The sequence below is a fragment of the Eublepharis macularius genome, chromosome 7 (assembly GCF_028583425.1).
Source record: "Eublepharis macularius isolate TG4126 chromosome 7, MPM_Emac_v1.0, whole genome shotgun sequence".
Classification (NCBI taxonomy): Eukaryota; Metazoa; Chordata; class Lepidosauria; order Squamata; family Eublepharidae; genus Eublepharis; species Eublepharis macularius.
The window spans coordinates 65,295,191-65,319,839 of record NC_072796.1 but is presented as its reverse complement, the minus strand read 5'-3'; the positions used below and the strand labels follow the sequence as shown (position 1 = coordinate 65,319,839).

Here is a 24,649-nt window from a genome sequence, read left to right as displayed (position 1 = left end):
CCTCCATCCCCTTTAGTCTAGTCATGCTCTCCTTTTCTTAATAATATTCTGTTCTTATTTATTTCATGTTCACCACAGCAACACCAGATGCAGGAGAAGATCCCAAAGTTACAAGAGCAAAGTTCTTTATCCGAGATGAATTTTTAGTAAGTAACTTCGTTAAGTTTTGATAGACTGTTTTCATTATTATTATCTTTAAGTTTAGTTGGTGACAACATTAAATATTACAGACAAGTGGCAGCAGCTTGAAAATCAGCAACTGTAAAATAATTAACTATTTGTGTCCCTAATTTGAGAGAGTCAGAAAAAAACCTGCCAAATCACCTACCCATTTAAGTTACAAAATTATGTATACTTCTGTTTGGTGCTTCTTTGAATTTTAAGGCAGAATGTCTTTGGCACCTGGCCCATCTGTGTGGCAATTGGCTGATGGGTAACGAGTATTACTTACATTATTATTTATAACATTTATACACTGCCTTTCTGTCCTCATCAGGGTCACCAAGGCAGCTAAGTAGAGAGGCACACCACTATGAGTTTAGTTTTGGGTTTTGATACTGCATTGAATCTCCTTATGCTTTGAAAGCTGTCATCTCTGCAAGTTTGTCTTCTACTTCTCAAAGTTGTGCTCTCTTGTTTTCTTAAGTGGATACTAGAACTTGCAGTTTGTACTTCTTGAATATTCCTGAGCCTACATCTTTTGTTTGGTTTTTTTTGCAGAGAATAAGCACTGCAACTGGAGATGGAAAGCATTACTGCTATCCACATTTTACATGTGCAGTGGACACAGAAAACATTCGCAGGGTGTTCAACGACTGTAGAGACATCATTCAGAGAATGCATCTTCGCCAGTATGAACTATTGTAATTGAAAATACCATAGAGTCTGTGGTCTTAAGCAGCTTCTCTTTCTTTCTAGACTTCCTAACACAAAGTAAAGGAAGTTGCTGTCTAGATATGTCTGCCACCTCAGTTTGTTTACATTGGTTAGCCTTTTGGCTAGTTTGCAGCATCCCTCTCCCCCATTCATACTGTTTGGGACAATATATGTGCTTAATTTTGATATGCCACTTCTTTGTCATTCCACTAAGCCATTGGGCTACCTCTGTTTCATTAGGTTTGGTTACATTTGGGGTGGGTTTTTTAAAGAAAATTAATTGGAGAACCTGCTTTTTTCCTTTTAAGCAGGATTGTTAGTTCAAGCTGGTATCTGCTTGTTGAATGGTACCATGTCATACCTATAGTGTGCGCAGGTTCCTTTTTTACCATAACACTGAAGAGTACTTGATGGATGGTGAAAAAAAAAGAATAATGCACTTTGTATCAGGGTTATGAAATACTGTTGAGGATGTATACATGCGTGATGTAGCAGCACCACAATATTTATTACACTTGTCAGTTTTTAACACAGCTGAGCTGCAGGTCCACTGTTCCAGGGACCTCTTCTAAGCCATTATTGGCACAGGAAATAGAATAGAAAATGTGAGACAGGGAAGATAAGCAATTTGGGGGAGGTTTGGAGCAAGAGTCTCTACGCACCTCAGGCATTTAAATTTAGAGCTACTTTTTCAGCCTATTGCATCTAGGCAGAAAATCCACCACCTTCATTTATGTTGTTAGTTCTGTCCACAAATGATCCAACTAGCTTAGATCATTTTTGGAGAACAGTCTTCTCCCTATATATAATATATATACATATATATATACATATTATTTTTGTTTTACTGCTGGTTTATTATATTGTACAGACTGTAAAATGTAATATTATTTTGTACAATTTTATTGAGGAAAAATACTTGTAGAAGATCTTTGTGCCTTGATTATGGCTGTACCTGTAAATTGAGCTAAGATGTAAGTATGTTTTTGATTGCGCTGTACAGCTTGATGTCAATTTTACCTGCAGCAGTGGCTGGAGGTAAAAAAACTTCTCTGTAGAGTTTAGGGGTTTTTTCTGGTTTATATAAAAATGCTCTTTAGTATAAAAAATTATAAATTATGCAAATTTTAGTCATTATCTTTCCGAGTTGTTATCGTCACCAGATGTTGCAGCAACATGCCTTTCTCTCAGTCTCAGCTTTAAAACACTGAAATTGATTCAAGTGTCCAAATTGCAACCTGGTGTTTTTTTCATGGGAACCAAGGATTTTGTTTTTTAACCTTTAGAAAAATATGTTGGGTAATTCTTTGGTCATTCAAAGATCTTTCACAATTGCAGAGACAGATTGTGAATGTATAAAAGCACCATTAGATAAAGACTCATATATCTTTGTTGCAACAGCTGCTTTCATTGTGCAAGCAAATTGCAAGAAAGAAGAAAAGCTGTAACCCTTGTGTCTGGCCTAAGAGAATTACAAGATGACATTTTTATTTCTCTTAATAAAGAGACCTTAGAAAATTGTTTATTTTAAATATTGTAGAATCACAATGTGTGAATATTTCTCAAACTTGAATAATTTATGCAAATGACATTCACAAAAAAGTTGTGGTACAGTACAATTTAAAAGCAAGAATTGCTGTAGCAATAAGGCATGTCCTCTAAATATAACGTTGCTTTATATTTTATGTCAGAGTACATACTTTCCTGTGTCCAAGATAAACTGTACAAAAGTTTAAAATTTATAGTTGCAATAACAAATTTAGAAATGTTAGCCTACATAACATCATAGATGATTAAATCACTTAGATTATATTCATTCTTTAAATTTAAAGACTATTCTGAAATATTTTCAACCACACAACCTAAATCAATAAGGATAGCATGTTTGTGCTTTACATAAGCTCAGTCTTCCCCCCCCCCAAAAAAAACTGGATGGACATGTGGTTGTAAATCTGAAGAGGTATTAGTAATCTTTCTAAGTACTGTATTTTCTAAAACCCCTTCAACATTTTAGTCCCATTCTGAAACTGCTAGTTGAACATTTCAGTGATGTTTCAGCAAGGGTAAACCTGCAGGCTTTCAAAACATTTGAAAAGTCAGAGATACCACTGTTACAGAAATGAGCAGATTTCTAGACTTCCTCCTAAAGACAAACAGAAAATGTGAACTACTGCCTGCTAAAAGTTGGAGAAAGTAATTAAAAACAGTCGGGGGGGGGGGGCTCTGTTTATATGCCGTTTTCTCCCCTCCGAATTTCAGAAAACATAAACAACATCCAAAGGACCCTGAACTTAAGTTGTATGATGTTGCATTGGTGCACCCATACTCTAAGTACTTGTTTACTTGGAAAATGGGACTGGTCTAAAACTCAGCTTCAAGACTGAGCTGAGCGCTAAAAGTTGCTGCTAAAGTTTGTCCTCTAACATCTTGCTCCTAAGTGCACCATTTGGAAATGCCATTGACCTCAGTGGGACTTCCTTTTGCTTCAAAATGTTTAGAATCAGGGCAGACATGATTAGGATCTCCCCAGGATCAATTCCTTAGATTCCTATTTGTACAGGGTGCTCTCATTATGTGTAAACTCTCTACGAACCATGCTGGGGTAGACCAACAGTTGCTAACATCCTATTATGAGGAAGATTTCTAGACAGACCTCTTGACATAAGTCAGTGGGATGCGCACAGTCTACATACAGCTAGCTCGTGGCTAGTCCTCACTTTTCTGCCGGGTTTGCCATTAGTCTGCAAGCCAACTAGCCAGGGTTTTTGATGACTGTCAAGTAGACTACACATAAATATCATCTAAAGCTACTTTACATTGAAGATAAATAAGGTGACTCATCTGAGGCCAGTAAGTTACTTCTCCCAAACAAGAGCCTTTTCTTTGTAACATCTTACTGTAAAATAACTCTACATCTTGTATTGCTGACATCAAGGAAAAGAAGTACCACATTAGATGGTCATGCAGCAATAACACTTTAGAATTGTTTCCAGTTAGAAAGACTAAGCCTCTAGCAGCATAGGACACTCTAGTGCAGACACAAGAGGAGGCTTGTAGACTTATAGTGTACAGTTACAAACTTTTAATATACATATTTGATACAAAAAAACTTTAGCAAGGAAAAATGACTCATTTGATTGTAGAATACAATATTTTTGTACAGCATGAAGCATTCAGTTAATTTAATCCTGTAGAAAAAAAAAGTCATATCAACTGTATAGGACTTTCTATGTGTAAAGGCAACCCTGCCTTTGGGCTAGTAATTCAAGTACGCATTTGCTGGCATGAATGTAGTCTGATGGACTGTTCTTTAGCTTTGGTGTGTCAGTGACAAGATTACAAATGTCCAGCTCTTCATACTGCTTTATGCTTAGTGATTAAATACTGAACAAACTGAAAAAGGAAGACAAAGAGAGGCTGAAAGTGAACTAGTGTGAGGAGCACAAGCACAGCTCCTGCTGTACAGTAGATAGCAACAACTGTGTTTTCAAATGGAAGAAAGCACTTGTAGAGGGAGAAGTCTGTTGATGTGATGCTGCCCTGAAAAAGAAAACCACCACCGTTTATATCTGGCCAAGAGATTAGGAAGCTGGATTTTTTAAAAGTTTGCTTTAATGGCAGGATAGGTCAGTTCTTTGCTTAGCACCAGGACGTTCAATTGTCTAGCAGATAAAACTCTTAATTTGCTTTGAAACAGCGTATGTTAAGCTACTCTAGTGTTAAGCACTGAACTGCTCTGAGCCAATTCTGTGCCATTTGAAAGCATTTGGGTCCTTAATATGAACACAGGAGCAGCAGCTATTTGACTGGTTAGGGCAGATTTTACAAAATAATGTGGACTGTCCTGAGCCACATAATGGCTACTGGCCACAATCCGACATATACTTTTATTCCCATCGAAATCAGTGGGGTTTAGTACTGACTACTGTGTGACTTAGGGAAGACCCAGTGTTTGAGAACCGGAGAGGAGACCTGATTGGCTAACTTCATGTAGCACTGCAAGAGGAGAAAAGCTTTGCATGTAATTTAAGCCAGCAGCCAAATGTCATCCACACTTCAGAGTGTAGGAAGTAGAACTTTCTAAAGGAAGTGGGATACTTTGGTAATAAACCACTCTGGACAAAAGGAAAAGACAACATGCTTTACATGCAGAAGTGTTTAGCATCATGTTAACTTGTTTAGGCATCAAAGAACTACGCCTAGGAACTAAGAAGTAGAGGTCTGTAACTGCTTTGTCTTTTCCCATGCACAGAAGGCTGAAAAAGTAAATGTAGCTTAGGACTTGATTTTTGAAAATAGAAGTAAGTAAAAGTGTTTTACAACTGGGAAACTGTTTGTGCTCCAGGTTAATCTACTGAAAGTCATAATCTAGTATATCCAAAGTTTTTTAAAAAAACTGTATCGCAATTATTAATTAGGTTCCTCTGAACAGAATTTTGCTGCCCTATGGAATAGTTTGCACTTTTGAATGATGGAAGAGCCATGCAGAAAGATGGTATTGTGAATAAATCAGCCAAGCAAAAACAAGTCTTAATACTGTTTGTTGCAGACTACTGATGATTGTTGCAAATTGTTTACACTGCACCCTCTTTATAGAAACATACTAAATACGCTTGTATTTAGAAATGGTTGTAAAACTTAAGAAAAAATCCTTTGCACTATACAAGCTGGATAGCTCCCAGGTATGTGTTTCATAAAGTTGGTGCTTTGTATTCAAGTTAAGTGTACTTTTGGTATATGATGGGGAGGAGCTGTTTTGTTTTGCTTTTCTACAGGTAGCATCAGTCTGACAAAATAGCTGATTGCTATGTTGATTTATATTATGAAAAATTATCTGACAAAATAAAAGTAACTTAAATTTACCATTATGAAACTAGGATTGTTTCTGTTCCTCCAACTGAATGATGGAATGCTGATTTCTGGAATTTTCCCATTATGTAACACTTCACAGGCACTGTGGGTGTGACCACTCAGAATCAACCGGGGCTGAAACCACCATAACAGCTGTATGAAGGAAGAGATAATGGAGTCTTTCTTAATTTATCTGATTCTTTTTTAAAAAGACAAGCATTATCACATTGCCGGAATGTTTTACCTTAAGTGTTTGGTTCAAATATTGTAATGTGTTCTCAGTTAATATATGAAATAACCCAGCTTTTATGCACAAGAGCCAGAAATCATAGCTATTCCTAAACTTCTAGCTACTTTGGGTTTTTTAATGGGTAGTAAGCCTATAGATATCTTAAATAATCAATACAACCCATTAAGTGGTTAGGCTCTCTGCTGGGTTGAATTCCACTACTGCCATGGGCTCTTCGGGTAGCTTTGGGTAAGCCACGCCTCTCAGCCCCAGCTCCCCAGTTGTATTGTGGGGATAATAACACTGACTTTCTTCACCGCTTTGAGTGGGGCACTAATCTGTCTAGAAGAGTGGTATATAAGTGTTGTTGTTGTTATACCATAAGTATCTCAACACTATCTTGGATATAACAGGCAAGGATCAGATAAGCCAGTGCACAATAATCATCATGGACCCAGAAGTGAAATTTTATTTGCATGTTCCACAAAGTTATTATAATCTGTGTACCCAGCCCTTCAGCGCAGCCTAGTAAAATTTAAGACCTGTATTTAAGGATGAGTTATACTTTGGGATTCTTCTGCCCTCTACATCCTGTGAACCTCATCTAGTCACAGGCATCATTCTAGTTGGATCCTCTAAATTACCTGAGCAGTAATAAACTGCAATTTATTATTTACTTCACTTATACTCCACCTTTTCCCAGTAGGGATCCAAAGCAGCTCTCATTGTTCTCCTTATTTCCATTTTATCCTTACAACAACCTCACAAGGTAGGTCAGACTGAGAGACTGTGACTAGCCCAACGTAACCCCGTAAGTTTCCTTGGCGGAGTGGAGATTCAAATCTGGACGTGCCAGATCCCCGTCCTATATTCTAACCCCACTACACTACAGGCTACATGCAGGGAATGGCTGATGGTGGAAAACCACACTAAAATGAATAGCCTGATCTGGAGAGAGGATCAGATAAAACTCTCAAATGTGCATCTATTCTTTCTGGAGCTCCATGTGCTCAGCTACATGCAAAGCCTCTATATGCACTTTGCCTAAAGTAGATAACACTTTGGCCATGCTCATGACAACAGATAATGTCTTTTGTAATGACATTAGTTATGGAAAGAAAAGCAGTGTATTGATTTTAAACATTCTTTCTGTCAAATGCTTTACTTCATTACTTGATATGTTTGGGGAGCATTTAGATTGTTTTCCCAGTATGTGTATCCATGGGAGGACATGGATTAACAAATCGGATCAAACTAGTAGTCCCCTATTCTGCATCAAAACGAAGCAAAATGTCAACAGATGGAATCAAAAGATCCAGACATGCCTTGCATAAAATGCCATTACAGTTATACTCATTTATGGGATCAGACTGATAAAATCCTATTAGTGTTCCATTCATTAAGGATTACTTTTAGGTCTCTTCCTATAAACTAAAAATTCGGATAGCAAGAATTTGAAGTTCTGCTAAACAAAACTGATGGAGTTAACACACCTTTTGGGAAGCTTCCACAGAAAGCACATCATACTTTTCTGTGAAAGGATCATTCCTTTTATCCAGCGGAGCAGCATCTTCTCCTGTACACTGAGAGTCACTTGGTCTATAAAGAGGATAATGCTGAAAGAGATTCAAAGCAAACGCCAAACCATTCACTAAAAAAATCATACAGTGATTCTTGGGATAAGTAAAACTGAAACACTATGATCTTGAACACACCTGTAACAGAATTGGGGATGAAGGTGGAGGTTTGTCCACATTGCTGCACTTCTTTTGGTATTGACTTTGCTCCTGTCAACAAAAAGCAAGTGATATTTTGTATATACCCTTTTTTTTAATTTTATTGGATTAGAAAACTCTATAATATCTATTACAATCAATTTCCTTTAAATATTCCAGTTCTAACCCCCTCCCTTTCCCCCCCTTTTGTTGACTTCCAACAGTTTTCCAACCCCTTATCCATTTTTCCCCCTACTCATTTCAAACTTATTTTATTCTATTAAACATATACTTTCACTCTCTTCTAAGCTTCTATTATAACACAGTGCTATCTCTATTCCCTTTCCCACTTAACTTATCAACTAAATGTTACATTCCTGGCATATATCCTTTAATAATAACAGTCATTTGTCTAATTTTATACTCCATATTCTATCTTATTTCATTCTTGTCTCATCAATATGGGGCAAACAATTTGTCCCTTATTCTGCATAACTTTAAGTACTTCTATAAGCATTGTATACATTCACTGTAAGTCAATCAATTTAACTTGTACTCTATATGTTACTCTTTACTTCCTTATATCTTATATTCATTCTATTTTAGTTATATAATTTCTCCATTATACGATTATCTGCCAGAAATAAAATTAGTTAATTTCTATCCTTATAATTCTTATAATAACACCTCTATTACTTAGTACTATATATAGTAATCAAATAAAATATTTGCTTAGAATTTCTCATTTAACTCTCCTCCCCTCGGTAAAGTCACTTCCCTCTTCTTTTGTTGTATTTCAGTAATTTTCAAACTGCCACAGTTCTCCTCCCACCTCCCATTTTTTCACCAAATATTGCTTCAACTTTTCCCAATCCATATTAAACTGTCCTGGATCAAGGTCTCTCAGTTTCCTTGTCATTTTGTCCATTTCCGCCATGTACAGCAATTTGTAAATCCAGTCCTCGATAGTTGGCACTTCTTTTACTTTCCACTTTTGCGCATACAAAAGTCTAGCCGCTGCTGTCATGTAAAATAACAATGTCCTGTATTGTGCCGGAATATCCTCCATTCCCAAGTTCAGTAGCAGGAGTTCTGGGTTCTTATTAACTTGAAATTGTAAAATCTCACTTATCACTCTTATTATTTCCCCCCCAGTACTGCCTAGCTACCTCACAAGTCCACCACATGTGATACAACGATCCTTCATGCTTTTTACATTTCCAGCATTTGTTAGACATGTTCAAATTCCCTAACGCAATTTTCTTTGGTGTCAAATACCAACGAAAAATCATTTTGTAAACGTTCTCTTTAATGTTAGTGCATGTCGTGATCTTCAATGTATTCTTCCACAAGTATTCCCACGCCTCCATTGTTATTTCTTTGTTAAAGTTTATAGCCCACTTCACCATTTGCACTTTAACTGTCTCATCTTCTGTGTACCATTTTAACAACACTTTATAAGTCTTAGAGATTTCCTTTTTATCCTCTTGTAAAATTACCTCCTCTAATTCCGAATTCTCCATTCTTACCCCTCCTTTCACAAAGTCCGAGTTATAAAGATCTCTAATCTGTCTATATTGAAACCAATCATAACTTGGAGACAACTCGTCTTGCGTTTTTATTCTTAGTTTGGAAAATTCTATTCGTGTTATCTCCTTATATGTTAAACACTGTTGTTCATTATCGACAGTTCTCGGATCTATTACTTCATAAGGAACCACCCAGGAGGGAATTCCTTCCTGTAGGTAATCTCTATACTTCTTCCAAATTGTGAAGAGGCTTCTCCGAATGTAATGGTGTAAAAACATAGAGTCTGCTTTTACTTTGTCGTACCACAGATATGCATGCCATCCAAATATTTTTTTATATCCTTCTATGTATGTACCCTTAATTACTTTATAGTGGAGGTAATGAAAGAGATTTCACCATTATTCATCAATAAAAAAATCAGACTATAAAACTGCCAGAAGTCTAGAGAATTAAAGGACAAGACAGGAGGCAGGGATATATGAACTCATTCCAGAGGAAACACCTACCAAACACAAGAAACAGGCTTGCAGCTAAGGGTGCATCAGTGTAATGCAGGGAATGGCTGATGGTGGAAAACCAGATGAGACGGAAAGAACAACACATTACCATAAGTGCAAGAGAATTGGGGGGGGGGGTGCAAATTGAGCAGAAAAAGTAATTTACAAAAATGATTTTTTTTTAGTCTCCTACATTTTTGAGTAAGAAAAAGCAGTTTCCCACATTAAAAGAGTTGGCTGATCAGTGCTTCCACTAACATGAAGGGGGATACTTAAGAGATAGGAATTTTGTCTGCACACTGAAGCAACTCAGCTTCAGAGTTAAGAAAACAACATTAATAGGAAAAGGCACAAACTAGAGCCATAGGGTAAGGGATTACATTTTCGGGGCACCTTAATGATGAGTGTATCCTTACCTGAAATGAGCAGTTCAATTTGTGAGAGAGCTCCACGAGCTTTGCCTCTGCTGTCCTGCAGATTTTGCAGCCATCTCCCTCCATTGCAACACTGTTCACCATGACAAAGCTAAGAGTAATGGAGGAGGGGGGGTACATTTTAAACCCAATATATTTGTGGTATAGGTACACTATTTTTATAAGATTCAAAACAAAAGTACTGCATCCAATCCAAGCTCTTGAATGTTGGTACACATTCCAATCACAGTAATGTGTTTTCTGAAACCAGCTCAGTATATTCAGTCAATTTTCAAGGTTCAGAGGAGTAGTATTTTACCTTATTGTATACATATATAAATAGACATTGGTAACCTTGGGTCTGATCAAAATCTCTTCACTGTTCCCTCTCAACCCATTGTGACAATGTGACCCCAACCCTACCTTCCTGGATCATATCTGACTAGTGTACGATTTCTCAAAAACAAGGAAAGAGACGCCACATCAAGTGGGAGCCCCCCACCCCCACCCCGCCTTAGGTAAATTCAGTATGGAAAGAATACCAAATTCCATCTCCTTTTGAAGAGCTTCTTCCCCCTTGGAATTTTTTCTCATGCCAAACAAGCAGGCAAAGTATTGTTATATGGGGTGTGCTTGCACAAAGCACATGCACTTGCCTACTCTTCGATATGCTTTCCAACCAATAAAACTGAGATAGCTGCCCTCTCAACCAATATCATTGAATAACTCAAGCACATAACTCAAAATAATATTTTATGTTGCAGAATTTTCATCTTAAAACACTGTGGCGCTTTAAAATGCAGCTTGTCTATTCAACAAAGAGTTGGAGAACACCACACAGGGCACACACCTCAGGATTATAACCACTGTCTACATGTTTATCAATACAAGAGTGCAGGAGTGTAGGAAAGTGCAACCACCCGAACAGCTTAAGCACCACAGAGAATTCAGAGAATTCCTTCTTCCCAACCTGTTCTGATGAACACAGAAATATGTTCATTATTATTTATCAAAAGAGAGAACACACCTAACCATACTGGCAATTTTAATAGGATCACATTCATCAGTATTCCTCAGAACACCACATCCAAAGATCAACACTCAGAATACAGAATGTGGCATGTTTGCAGTTTCAACAGGGGAAAATGACACAGGAGGATCTAAAATATGGACCAACTGAACTGCCGTTAGCAAAGAAATAATGCTTGGGAACTGTGAACATGGAATGCCCAACATCCATCCTAGTTTTACTCTAAATCCCACTGTATTTAGTAGAACTTATTCCCACGTACATGAGCACAGGAGTGTAACCCAAGATTGACTCCTGATGCAAAACAGCTTGTAAGTGTTAAAATGAAACATGCTAATGTTGATCATTGTTCCATCATTTTAACGTTCACAACAAATTATCACAAATATTAGGTATAATATGAGGGGTAGCTCTTATCCTGGTAAAAGTCTTAAACAAAAAAAACCTCACCAGGATAGTGCAAGATATGCTTAGATAAAGCAATCTGTTCATTATTGTTTTAATTCATCATAACTTCTTGGCAACATCAGGACACAAAGTGTAAATAAACATTCAAAGTTTAAAAAATACACTTACTTTATCCCTTTCAAAGTTACCAACTTTTCAGAAGTGAAGTTGAAAACTTGTGAAAAGCGTTTTAACTTGAATGTGGTCATTCTGTGTATAAAAATAAAAAGTATGCTGTATTTGAGTTAGAATTCATTCTAAGCATCTCTGCTTAAACTTGGCTGTTAAATAAATGGCTAACAAATGACAGATCTCTTGCCCAGTGACTTTACAGGAACACTTCACTGTCATAGGTCAAATATGATGAAATAATCGGGGTTTTGTGCTTTTCCAGTATCTCTGTCTTGGGGATTTTAAAACACGTGGATTGGAGACAAAAGAAGTGGAACTGAAGGAATGGATCAGATCTACTTCCACTCTCTGAAACGCTTTATGCTACCTGAAAAGCTACTCCTAAGGAACAGGAGATCCCCAGGAACAATGTGGGGTATAGTTCCAAGTTAAAGATCTACAAAAATTACTCCCCACTTTGTGCGAGCAGAAATGCCTTCCACTCACAGAATGGCACCTTTTGATCCAACCTTTGGTCCTATCCCCACCACCACCACCACCACGCTTCCATTTATTTGCCTATCCTTAGAGTTCAAGCAATATGGGCTATAGCATCTACTTCACCTAAGCCATATACAGACACTACAATAAACCAGTTTGAAAGAATTGCAGTTTATTATGATGTTCAAATGCAGACTACCTTAGAAAATAGTTTGTTGGAAGGCACTAAACCAGGATTCTGAACCATGGTTTATACATTGCTTGCTAACAGTCCTTGTCTTTACATCTGAATTCGGAAATCCTAGTTTGTTCAGTATACTCCTCACCTCTCTCAGTTACCCAGAGATAGTGGTACAGAGCAACAGAAAGACATAATACAGACTCATGATAATTGGGCTACCTCTGACTTTGGCTCTACAAACAGCCAACTCCCCACGATGAGATGCTGAAAGCTTAAGGTACTACATATGCAAATATTTCAGCAAGGAAACATCTGAGTCCAAGCAGGGGAATATTTTACTTGTTGAGGAAGTAAAACCATCTCAGTGCAGCATGACAATACAGTAAGCTTCACCCCAGAGGCACACATGGATGTATGTCAAGAGATGGATCAGCGTGAGGACAATACAGCTCTATTTTCCTTCATTAATGTCACTACCTAATCAAACCTGATCTACTATATAGTTTGATGTCATCCACACATTTACGATGTGATACAGTTCCCAGAGATATAATGGAGACAGCTGAGGTTTTGTAAGAAATTACTATGAAACAACACCTGGGGAAAATTGACCCAGGACTTCAATGTTCTGTCAAAGAATAGAAAAGGAGGCTGTCATGATAAGGATTATAGAGAAGGACTTCAGATATTAAATTGGTCTGTAATTAACCTTTTCTAATCAAGCCCTAGGAAAGTGGATATCCTTCCAGGAAGGAAGGTGCAATGAATGCTTGGCAGGGCAGTACATCATTTAATTTCACTGACATCTTTCCTTAGAATGTTTGTTATAGCTGACATCCTGGCGTGGATAAATGTATGTTGCTCTAGCCATTTGGATGCCATCATAAAACAAGCTCCATGGCAGACATGACTAGGTTAGACCCTAGCCATGGAGGACGGGTTTTACCTCCCTGGAGTGGGGGGAGCATTCCAGTCTCTGGGGAGAGGGTTTAAAAAGGGCTGCTAGATTTTGTGCACATGATTCATCAGGGAGAGAGGAAGAAGGGCATTAGAGGAGGCTTGTCCCTATCCCCTACCTCTCCAAGGGATGTTCACCCAACTGGCATGGATGTCCAGGTACTGCTTGGTAATTCTCAAAGAATAGTTAGATATTAGACTTTTCTTTTTTTTAGCTTCAAAGCTTAGTGTACTACTCTTCCTATATATCACTGTGCTCTCTGTATTTTATATTCTACTGTAGTACAATAGAAATCCTTCTTTGGATTAGTCAAGCTGTGTCCATGGTTCTCACCCACGAGCCTCCTGCTCAGTCGTTTGCTAGATCTTTGTACATGCATAAAGTTTCACTAGTTCCGCAAGTGGTGAGGAGTTCAGCCTTTTCAGTTTGGGTGGTGGCAGCTACCAAAGGAGCCTGAGACTGGGAAGGTGTGAGAAGCCCATGCCTTCTGTCATAATAGGGGTAAAATGCACAGCTGATACAATCTTCAGTTTCTCAGAGCAATCTTTTCCCATACAAAGACTCACATTTACAATGAAGATTCTATCTTAAAATAAATCAAAGGCTTGGATTCTTACAGAAGGAAGTTGTTATTCTCATCCTGACAATTCTCACCAGGTACTAAATTCTGTTTTCCCAAATACTCACTCATAATGAAAGCCAATGTCATGGTTGCCAACAATCACAATTAGATCAGTGTGGGTTGGATGCCTAAACATTTTCTGAAAGCGTCTTACGTCATCTGACCAAGCCTGCAGGAAAATATATAAAGCTTCTAATGCTGAATAATGCTAGTTAAAAGGTTATTTACACCTTTTCATCATGGTACTGCGATTTGTCCCAGACCTCTGCAAACTGCCATCAACCATGCCACAACTTGGTTTAAACCAGCTACCTATACAGTATTAATATTACAATTAAGATTGTGAACAGGTTTCAGAACACAGGCACTTGGGTCAGCTTTCTGTGAAAAGATGCCCACAGCAGAGAGCCAGCGTGATGTATGGTTAGAGTGTCAGACCAGGATCTTGGAGAACCAGATTTGAATCCCTTCTCTACCATGGAAGCTTGCTGGGGGACCTTAGGCTAGTTACTCACTCTCAGTTTAACATACCTCATAGAGTTCTTTTGAGGATAAAATGGAGGAGAGGAAAGGAGAATTAAGTAAGTTATCTTGAATCCATTGGGGAGAAAAGTTGGGTATGAATGAAATACATAAAATAAATAATACATTTTAAGGTAAGCACATGTGGTAGAGCATGCCCTCAAGTCATAGCTGACTTATGGCGACCCCCTCCCCCACACAAATGTAATGTAATGTAATGCAAAAATAGTCATGGTGGTGGTGGAGGAAAGTGCCATCAAGTCATAGCTGACTTACAGTGGCCCCTGCTGGGTTTTTTAAGGCAAGAGACTAATAGAGGTGGTTTGCCGTTGCCTGCTTCTGCACAGTGACCCTGGTCTTCCTTGGAGGAAATCCATCCAACTACTAACCAAGACAGATCCTGCTTCCAAGATTGGGCTTGCCTGGGCTATCCAGGTCAGGACAAAATGTCCATGCTTTCCTAAATATATATTTAAAAGAACAGCATCTTAGCAACATTGATCCAAATGCAGCATTATATTTTTTTTAAATGATCAAGCAGCAACACCCTACTTGGGCCATTGAATGACCTGACACCAGTAGTGACAAAGGACAGTGTAAGCAAAGGATTACTGATTGACTTTTAATTCAACATGAATAGAAGGTTTTCAGCAACTGTGTACAACTGAACATCGTAGGACTTGTTCAGCCTACTCAGCACATCCTGGTTCAAACCACTTTCTCTTCTGAGCATCGATCAAGATTTAGACATACAAAAGACTCCAACACACTACCTAGTTAAAATGAAATGCCAGGCTAAACAGCAAGTACAGCTTAATGATTTCAAAATACTTTTGTTTAACTAGATTATGGATTGGTGGTAAAGAGTGCCCTCAAGTCATTGCTGATTTATGGTGACTCCAGTGCGGTTTTCATGGAAAGAAACTAATAGAGGTGGTTTGCCATTGTCTGCCTCTGCAACCCTGGTCTTCATTGGAGGTCTCCCATCCAATCACTAACCAAGGCCGACCCTGCTTATCTGACAAGATCAGGCTCACCTGGCTATCCAGGTCAGGGCAGATTATGGATTAGGCTACTGGTTAGTAACATGACAACATCAAAGAAATATATTCATTCTCCACCCCTGTGCTTTTGTGTACAACTATTTTAATAAAAACCCTGTTTTTCTTCAAGAATATTTTAGCTTTGCACATAATACTGACCTGAGGAGAGCTCCACTTCCCTTCATCAAAGATATCACCTAGAATAAAAACAACTTCCGGCTGCAGTAGCCATAGGGCAGTTTGGAAGGCTCTTTCCATTTGCCATTCTCTAAGAGAAGAAAAAGAAGTACTAGTCTAACATCTTCCAATGAATATTACAAAGAGCTTGTCCAGACCTGCTGTAAAAGGAGAGGGGTATGTAATTTTGCAAAGAACCAGCCTTCCTCAACAAAGTTAGGAAACACTTTTGTGTATGTCACAGGGCATAATCCCCCACACCCCAGGAAAAAAAATCAGAACTAACACACCACAGCACAGCTATCAATAGAGCTTTGCAGAAATTCCCAACTGTCACCTTTTCACATTTTTCAGCTAGATTAGATTGATTCTGGAGCTTTAAGTTATACAAAACTTGAAATCGAGGGTTCAGACTAGTCAAGCAGCAGAAACAAGTTTTGAGCCAAGCTTGCCTCTGCTTTCTCTAGTTATTGTTTGTTTTAAAATTAGGGCAGCACCTGAAAAGGTGATCCACACCAACATTTTCACAAAGGGTGAGCACCTCAGGCTTTCTGAAGAGATCCAAATCACCAGAGGAATAAAACAGGAGTTTGGTTTTGCCCCACTGTTTTCAATTTATATTTAAATGACATCATTCCAAGGTTATTAGTTATGAGTTTTTCTACCTTCTTTAGGTTTCCATAAATTATCAGTTCTTCTACATGCCGATGATATGGTTCTGGTGTCCCTCACTCGCTTGGCCTCAAACTGATGTTACAAAAGCTAGGCAAGTTCTTCAGAGAAGAAGACTTAAATATTAAATATGCTAAGACCAAAGTGGTCCCAATAAACCTAAAAAACCTTTAAATATCTTGGGGTAATCTTTAGCAAAATTCTGTCTTCAAGGGCTCATTTGGCAATCATCAGATCTACATGTTTAAGAACCATAGATGATGTTCTGAAATTTTACAGCATGAAGGGAGGTTTCCCAAATGACCCAGCTCTGAAATTTTAAGAGTACGGCTGTCCCATAATTTCTGTATGGAGTAGGCCTGAGTCTAGAATGATCACCTAGTCACGAAACTGGAATCCATCCAATTCTCTTTTTAAAGAGAATTCCAACCCTGCCCAGAGGCACCCAGCAGCTCTGATGCCAGCAGAACTTGGGTTGTCTCCAATCAGGGCCTGTGCACACGTTGTCATGCTTAGATTCTGGAGAAATCAAAGGAATGACACTACTAATTTATTCTGCAAGCAATGTCTCATGATGATGCAGAAAGATGCTACCTGAGTATCTTGCAACAACAATATTATCCACAGCTATTCCGTATCAGATGATACCCAGGGTATTTTTATGGCAAGTACCAATATTTGGGGTGGGGTGTTTAAGTGTGATGTAGTTGCAGACAAAAAAAAAAATCAATCTCCAGAACCAAATTATCTCCCCGGTTTAAACTGATTTAAAAGGACCATGTCAGAGCTCCCAATCTAGCATTACCCTTCAAAATCTCAGAATAGCCATTACACCAATTCTGTTCCAGACACTATGCCAAAAGCTTTGCTTGATGGTCTCTATTCCCCAAAACCTTTACTTTGCACTTATGTTCTAGAAGAATTTGCTTCATTATATTGTCTTGCGCTCTTTACACAAACCCTAGAATAATTTCTTGCAGAAGTGGCATACAGTGCATTCTACCTCCTCAGCACTCTTACCACGATAGTCTCATATCATCCTGTTACATGTGTAGCCCAGGAATGAAGAAAATTATGCCTGAATCTGACACTGTACAAAGTGTGCCTGTATCCACCTTATGGAAAGATAGCCTAGTATGCACAGACCTCCTACACCCATTTTCAGAAAACAAAAGAGCCTTAGAGCAGAACTACAAGTGACAAAAGGCACAGGTTGAACACCTGTCAGCTTCCCTCAAGTTTTGATGGGAAATGTAGGCATCCTAGTCTTGCAGCTTGGCTCTCTGACTGCTGTCCAATAGACTTTTCAACTGCCACTTGTCCAACATTCCGCCAAGCTGCCTACATTTCCCATCAAAACTTGAGGGAAGCTGACAAGTGTCCAATCTGTGCCTTTTGTCACTCGTAGTTCCACTCTTAGCTGCTGAGTTCAGCAGTACATTGATTTTCCACACCCAGAATGCACATAAAGCTAGAATGCACATAAAGCTATTCTGTACTCTCCTTCCAGGTCCTCTTGCAATTTTCATAACTATTATCTGGTGTGTTGCACCTCAAACTATTGCTCTAGAAACCCAGTATGACCAAGAGAATCTCAAGCGGGATAGTATTCCAACGGAAAGGTGCCACTACTGAAAAAGCCCTGGTTGTCACCTGTCTCACTTTTACTACAGGTGGGGGCACAGACAGCAGGGCTTCGCGTTAAAAGTTATTTCACTGCCTTCTTCAAGAAAAGGAACCCATATTAAAGTTTTGATTACAATTAAAAGACCAATAAACTCTTTAACTGTTTCACAACTATAATTTTTCAGGCATACAACCAATATGTGCCAACTGTACCAAAAATACCTATCAGTCCACTGCAAAATGTTATTTACAGTTCATTCTTACCTCCTTAACTTGTCCAACCAATGTCCTTGGATTTCACCAAGCAAATGAGTATCAGATAAAAATATAGCCTTCAAGACAGAATCTGAAGTCTGTTCACGGCCCTTTGGAGCCTGATTTTTCAATTTTGGCCAGTGACACTGAATTATAACTATGTAATAAATCAAAAATTCACAGAAAACAATCACAGGAAAAGTAAAACAGAAGAGCTTCAGGGCAAGAGAGCCTTTTTTCCTCAAACAGAGTTTGCTCACAATATTGAAGCGCAGAAATGCCATATCAGGCAACTCTTTCTCCCCATAGATGGCACTACAATTCACTTATTCAGGCTATTAAACCAAACATATGTTTCTTCATTTCAACAGGAAGCCCTGCAAGAGACACAGAAAATAACATTTTACAGTAGCTGTGCTGAATACTCATTTATATGATGAGATACCACATCCCAACTGGAAATAATAAAATTGCTTTGAAAGCCCTAAAGTAATATAAACAAATAAGAGGCAGATAATTTATTTAACCAGGAAAACTAACTACATTAAAAAGGACAACTGTATATTCAAGCTGCACTTAAAGATACAAATTATCATGTGAGAAGCAGCCTTAAACATTTACATTTTCTGGTCCTAAATGTCTGGTCACCTAGAACTCTCTCTGGCTTGTTAAGAGAATTGCAAAGGGGTAGCCATATTAAGACTCTTATATAACACCTTAACGTTGGACAAGTTAAGATGCTATATAATAATAATAGTAATAATAATACATTATATATATATATATATATATATATATATATATATATATATATATATATAATGCACAATAATACACAATATATAACAACAACAACAACAACAACAACAACAACACAATTCACCAGACATAACAGTTGTGGAAAATCGAAACGTTTGGATAATAGACATTGCAATTTCGGGGGATGCCAGAGTCGAAGAAAAAGAACAAGAAAAAATTATTAAATATAGAGATCTGGCGATAGAAACCACCCAACTATAGAAGAAGAATGCAACAGTAGTCCCCATTGTCATCGGGGCACTGGGAACTATTTCAAAAAATTTTGCAACTTATATGGAAAAACTGCAGCTTTCAGACATAAACATCTACAGAATTGCAAAAGACTGCGTTTCTTGGAACAGCGTACATATTGCACTAATACCTGGCTGATACTTAGGTCGCTGGTGGAAACTTGTATCAGTTCAGCAAGGCCAATCAATGATAACATGTGATCTTTATTTATTGATTGTGTCACATGTAATTTGATGATGATGATAACGACATTTAATTTATATACTGCCCTTCCAGACAACTTAATGGGCACTCAGAGCAGTTTACAAAGTATGCTATTATTATCCCCACAACAAAACACCCTGAGAGTTGGGTAGGGCTGAGAGAGCTCCTAGAAGCTGTGACTGACCCAAGGTCTGCAGGCTGGCTTCAAGTGGAGGAACGGGGAATCAAGCCCGGTTCTCCAGATTAGAGTCCCGCTACACCAAACTGGCTATAATGTTACATCTGTTATGGCACCTTAAAGATTAAGCGGCATCTTAAATACTAACAACATTTATAATATTTATTTCAAGATAAGGCTTCATCACAGCTCACTTCCTTAGATATATAAGAAAGTGAGCTGTGACTTCTGAAAACTCATCTTGAATTAAACACTGTTAATATTTAAGGTGCCACTGCAGTTTTGCCTTATTTTGTCCAGAGAAAACCGGGAGAGGGGGGAGAGGGTTAAGTCCATGGCTAGTGAATCTTGTCAAAATTCAATGTATCCCTTCCCAGGAAGGAAAGTCATGCAAATTGTGGATTAGCTCTCCACTTGAGTGTAGTGCAAAGACTGATCTGTGCTCTAGCAATTTCTCACTTTAAGAGAATCATGAACGCATTAAAGGGGATCTTAGGAAAGCCATCCTGTCTCAGCTCACTGAGCAAGGTGCAACGCAGCATCAATCCGTTGCAGAGTCCTGCAGCACCTTTTTAGGTAGGTAGCCATGTTGGTCTGCAACAGAACAGCAGGATTTGTGTTCAGAGGCACCTTAACCAACAAGATTTCCAGGGTATGAGGAGTCAGAGCTCCCTGCTTCAGATATCAGAAGAGAGCGCCGACTCTCGAAAGTTCATATCCTGAAAATCTTGTTGGTTTCTAAGGTGCCACTGGGCTGAACTCAGATCCTGCTGTTCCGTAGCACCTTGACCACTACAAGAAACGTATTGTGTAACTGTCGTCTGATCAAGTTCAGAGAATCCTCAGTCAGCAGCACCGTAGGAAAGATTAATTTTTCTCATACACAGAGAAGGGAAAAACCGAGAAGTGTGTTGGCCTAAAAAGTCCAGGATGTTGCCGGGCTGTTGCACGGATTGCCCAGGAAACGTACATGAAGCCTTTCCAAGAGAAACGTGAAATTTATTCAGCAAGGCGTGAAAGGCTGCGCGTGTCGTTACGGCGTAGATACTGAGCAATCCCACTGGACTCCCCCCAGGACCAGCCCAAGCAAAGCGGACCCTTCTGCAGCTCGCACGGGAAGGGGCCGGGGCAACAAGCAGCCTCGGCTTGCACAAGGCGAGGAAGTGCCATTTCTCCCATTGGTGAGCGGCCTCAGAAGGGCAGGCCGAGCTTCTCCACAGGGAAAACCCCCCGGGCCTGCGCCACCTCTGGCCTGGCCTCCTCTCGACAGTCTTACCCACCCTGCGGGAAAACTGCCGCCCAAAGCGCTGGAAGCTCGCGAGGAGGCAGCCGCGGCAGGGACGCCCGGGCAGGAACAAGAAACGCAGGTCCGGTTGACACGTGTTACTGCACGTTTGCAGCGGTCCCCCTCAGAGTCCAGGCTGCACCTGAATGCTCGCTCGGCATCAGTGGAAACCGCCATTGGTTGCCGGAGATCGCTCGAGTCCTCTGCGGCCTGTGCCTCTCATTGGCCCAGGGAGGCGGTCGCGTGGTAGGCAGCAGCTTTTCCCCCTTTCGCCGCTCTCTTTCTCGAAGCACGCTGGCTGCGGAAGGGCAGGGGTGTTTTCGGCGGCGGCTGTGAGGGTTCACGTTACGCGGGAGGCGCAGGGGTGCACATTTTAATGATACTGATTATGCACAGTGGTGGTAGAAGACAGCTTAATGCCCCGGCCCTGAGGCAGTCTTGCAGAAAACAGTCATTTACTAACAGAAGCTGGTGCTTTGGGAACGAAGGTATAGTTCAGTAACTATAAGGTATGTGGAGCCTTTCCCTTCTGTTTTGTATCTTTCTTTTCGTTCCCTAGAAGCTCATCGATTAACAAATCTTGAGCAGTAAAAACTTCTTATTCATCGTTTTTCTGACTGAAGTGATAAAACGACTGAAACAAATGTTGCTACTGCCAAAGTAATCTTAGAGTCATTGAGCAAATAAACCAGTGTTTCCAACGTGTACGGGGGGGGGGGGCGGGGGGCGGAGTGAATGATCGATAACAGGAATCATTTTGTAGAAAAAGCTGGAGGAACTCGTTAGCATAACTCGTTAGCATATGTCATGCCCCTTGACATCACTGAAATTGTGTCATTAACATAACTGATTTGCATATGCCACACTCCCTGACATCACCTATCCTGGCTGTTTTGGACCCAATCCTGGCCATTCAGGGCCGAAATTGGGCCCAAAATGGCAAAAAAGTGGCTGAAAAGGGCCGAAAAGGGCCCCAAAATGATCAGGATCGGGCCGCTGCTGAGCAGGAGAGTGAGCCACCACCCATTAGAGGCCCAGCCACAATCCAGGCTGAAACGGGCCCAAAATGGCCAAGAGTCAGGTGGGTGGGGCCACCTGACGTGACCTCTTTGGGGAACTGCTGGATTTGCATTCCTGCGTGTTCCCCCTCGAAATGAGCCCTGATCATTAATAAGTGGCTTAAAAATACAGTCTCTGATATTCTCAAAAAAACTGACATTCAAATAGGACATGTAAAGATGTATCAATCTTATTAAGACCAGAAGAACAAATTTTATCAGAATAAGACCTATTTGAAAATTTTCCTTTTAAAATCATAGTCTGTCTCTCTCATAGATTCCAAACCTGCAACAGAGTGCTATTTTATATAAGGTGCAATCAAACAAATTTGAGCTAAACAGTTAAGTTCCATTGATATCCATCATGAGGCATAGTAAAATATTATAGATGATAAAACGCCTCAAGCATCAGTTGCCCATGAACTCAGATACAAATATTTTTGTTGGAATAGAGACAACTCAGCATGCCTGGACACTGGAGAGAACTATTCTTCCCCTTACATTAGAAGTAGATTCATCCTCCTTTTTCTATGCCTTTTGTTCTCTGTCTCCTCCAGGTCTTGCAGGAAACCAGACCATTCTGCAGAGCACTTCTGTTCAAGTTTAAATCTTTGCAAGCTTGCATTTATATACCCTATAACATGGTTTACTGAAATTAACTGTTCTACCTCACACTGTGTAATCCACATTGAGTTTCAGTGAGAAAGGTGGACTATAAATGACATAAATAAAGCTTGCAAGAGACATGCAGCAACATCAGCTGACCACCTGAAATATCATTATTTTGATTAGCTTTTTATTTTTCTTCTAATACAAAAATGCAAGTGCATGTGAATCAGCTTCAGTAAGTTTTATCACTTATTATATTATCATTAACTTCATTTATACCCCATTTTTCCCCAATGTTATCCGGACAACAACCTTATGAGATAGGTTAGGCTGATAGAGTGTGACTGGCCCAAGGTCACCAAGTGAGTTTCGATGGCAGAATGTGGATTGGAAACTGGTTCTCCCTGATCCTAGTCTGATACTCTAGCCACTTCACATACTGCCTTGAAAAGTGTTTCACCATGCATGATTCCACAGTTTCTGGACCGTGCAGCTTTGCTGCATCACTTGCCAAATATCCCGTTGTTTTAAGCAACCAAAGCCACATGCTTAATGTTGCAACTCTACACAAAATTACTCGTCTTGATTTCCAGTGGGATTGGAGTGCAGTAACTCTTAATAAAATTGCAGTACTAGTCTCCTATTGAATTAAGAGAGATGTAACAGTGATGAACTGTGGCCGGGTCTATACAGTGCCTCACTTAGTTTTATGATTCAGAAATTCTTAGGCTGAATTGCACCAACCCTGTATAATTTTTGACATTTTTCTTTAAACAGCTTCTCATAGTTTGAATGGGAGGTGAAGAGAAAATTAACAAACCCTCTGAGGAGCAATCTTTGCCTGCTCTGTAGAGAGGTGAAATTGAGAGACTCGTAGTTTCAGAATAGTTTCACATGCAGACTGGGGGCTAGCCTAAACCACTCTAGGGCTCACTGAATGACTTTCAATATTCTTTGGATTATTGGTCAGTACTAATAATGTCAGGTTTGGCAGTAAATAGGAGATGACTACAATGAAGCTCTTCACAGTTCCATGTAATATTTTAGTGTGAGTTAGAAGGCACAGTTTTTCCAGATGTGAACCCTCATTTCCAAAGGTCTGTCCACTTCTGTCTGATAGAAACCTCAACTTTCTGCAAGGCACAGATAAGTCCCAGTATTTCCATTTCAGTTCCTTAACTGTAAAATGGAAAATACAAATGCTTATGTTGCAAGGATTTCTGTGATGTATTGTCGAAGGCTTTCACGGCCGGAGAACGATGGCTGTTGTGGGTTTTCCGGGCTGTATTGCCGTGGTCTTGGCATTGTAGTTCCTGACGTTTCGCCAGCAGCTGTGGCTGGCATCTTCAGAGGTGTAGCACCAAAAGACAGAGATCTCTCAGTGTCACAGTGTGGAAAAGATGTAGGTCATTTGTATCTACTCAGGAGGGGTGGGGTTGAGCTGAGTCATCCTGTAAGAGTTTCCCAGGGTGTGGAATGCTAATGGCGGGAGGCTTCACTGTATCCTGAGGAGGTTCTTTTGCATATGGATTGGTACTTGATGTGCTAATCTTCTCTGCAGGGCTATTGTCGGGGATAGAATGTTTTGTTAGCCTGGTGTTTTTCAGAACTGGAAACCATGCTCTGTTCATTCTTAAGGTTTCTTCTTTCCTGTTGAAGTTTTGCTTATGCTTGTGAATTTCAATGGCTTCCCTGTGCAGTCTGACAAAGTAGTTGGAAGTGTTGTCCAGTATTTTGGTGTCCTGGAATAAGATACTGTGCCCTGTTTGCGTTAGGCTATGTTCAGGCTAATTTGGGCAAGTTGTCAATAAGGAGTACTTTGGGGGTTGTGATTTTTTTAAGTTACTTCTGTTGTAGGTATCCAACTGAAACAGCCACTTATAATTCTATAGGAATACAAGTTATAGTATACAGTTAAAATAGAGCAAGTGGGGGGAGCACTGTACCAATTATGCAAAACAAGAAAAAATTTATGAAGTCATGATTTTATTACAATACAGACCATTTTT

At 39.4% G+C, this 24,649-nt stretch overlaps 2 protein-coding genes across 3 annotated transcripts in view; one reads left to right on the top strand and one right to left on the bottom strand.

The window, feature by feature from the left end:
- Nucleotides 1-5,738, top strand: part of GNAL (G protein subunit alpha L) — a 187,715-nt gene extending 181,977 nt beyond the window's left edge. Inside the window, exons 11-12 of the mRNA XM_054984614.1 lie at nt 79-146; nt 721-5,738. Coding sequence (XP_054840589.1) covers nt 79-146; nt 721-867 — 215 coding nt within the window. The 3' untranslated portion in view covers nt 868-5,738. The remainder of the gene's footprint in view (nt 1-78; nt 147-720) is intronic.
- Nucleotides 4,098-21,336, bottom strand: MPPE1 (metallophosphoesterase 1). Of its 2 annotated transcripts, XM_054984616.1 has the most exons (10): nt 20,969-21,336; nt 18,517-18,633; nt 15,686-15,794; nt 14,027-14,130; nt 11,718-11,798; nt 10,115-10,223; nt 7,672-7,743; nt 7,450-7,572; nt 5,740-5,880; nt 4,098-4,416 (listed from the first exon to the last, which is right to left on the bottom strand). In XM_054984616.1, exons 2-10 carry the CDS (start codon nt 18,561-18,563, stop codon nt 4,231-4,233), a joined length of 972 nt encoding a protein of 323 aa, XP_054840591.1. In that variant the 5' UTR covers nt 18,564-18,633; nt 20,969-21,336; the 3' UTR covers nt 4,098-4,230. The 2 variants fall into 2 exon arrangements, with proteins under 2 accessions (XP_054840591.1, XP_054840590.1); XM_054984615.1 differs by lacking the exon at nt 20,969-21,336 and having other exon boundaries at nt 4,231-4,416; nt 18,266-18,623.
- Between the last annotated feature and the right edge of the window lie 3,313 nt (nt 21,337-24,649).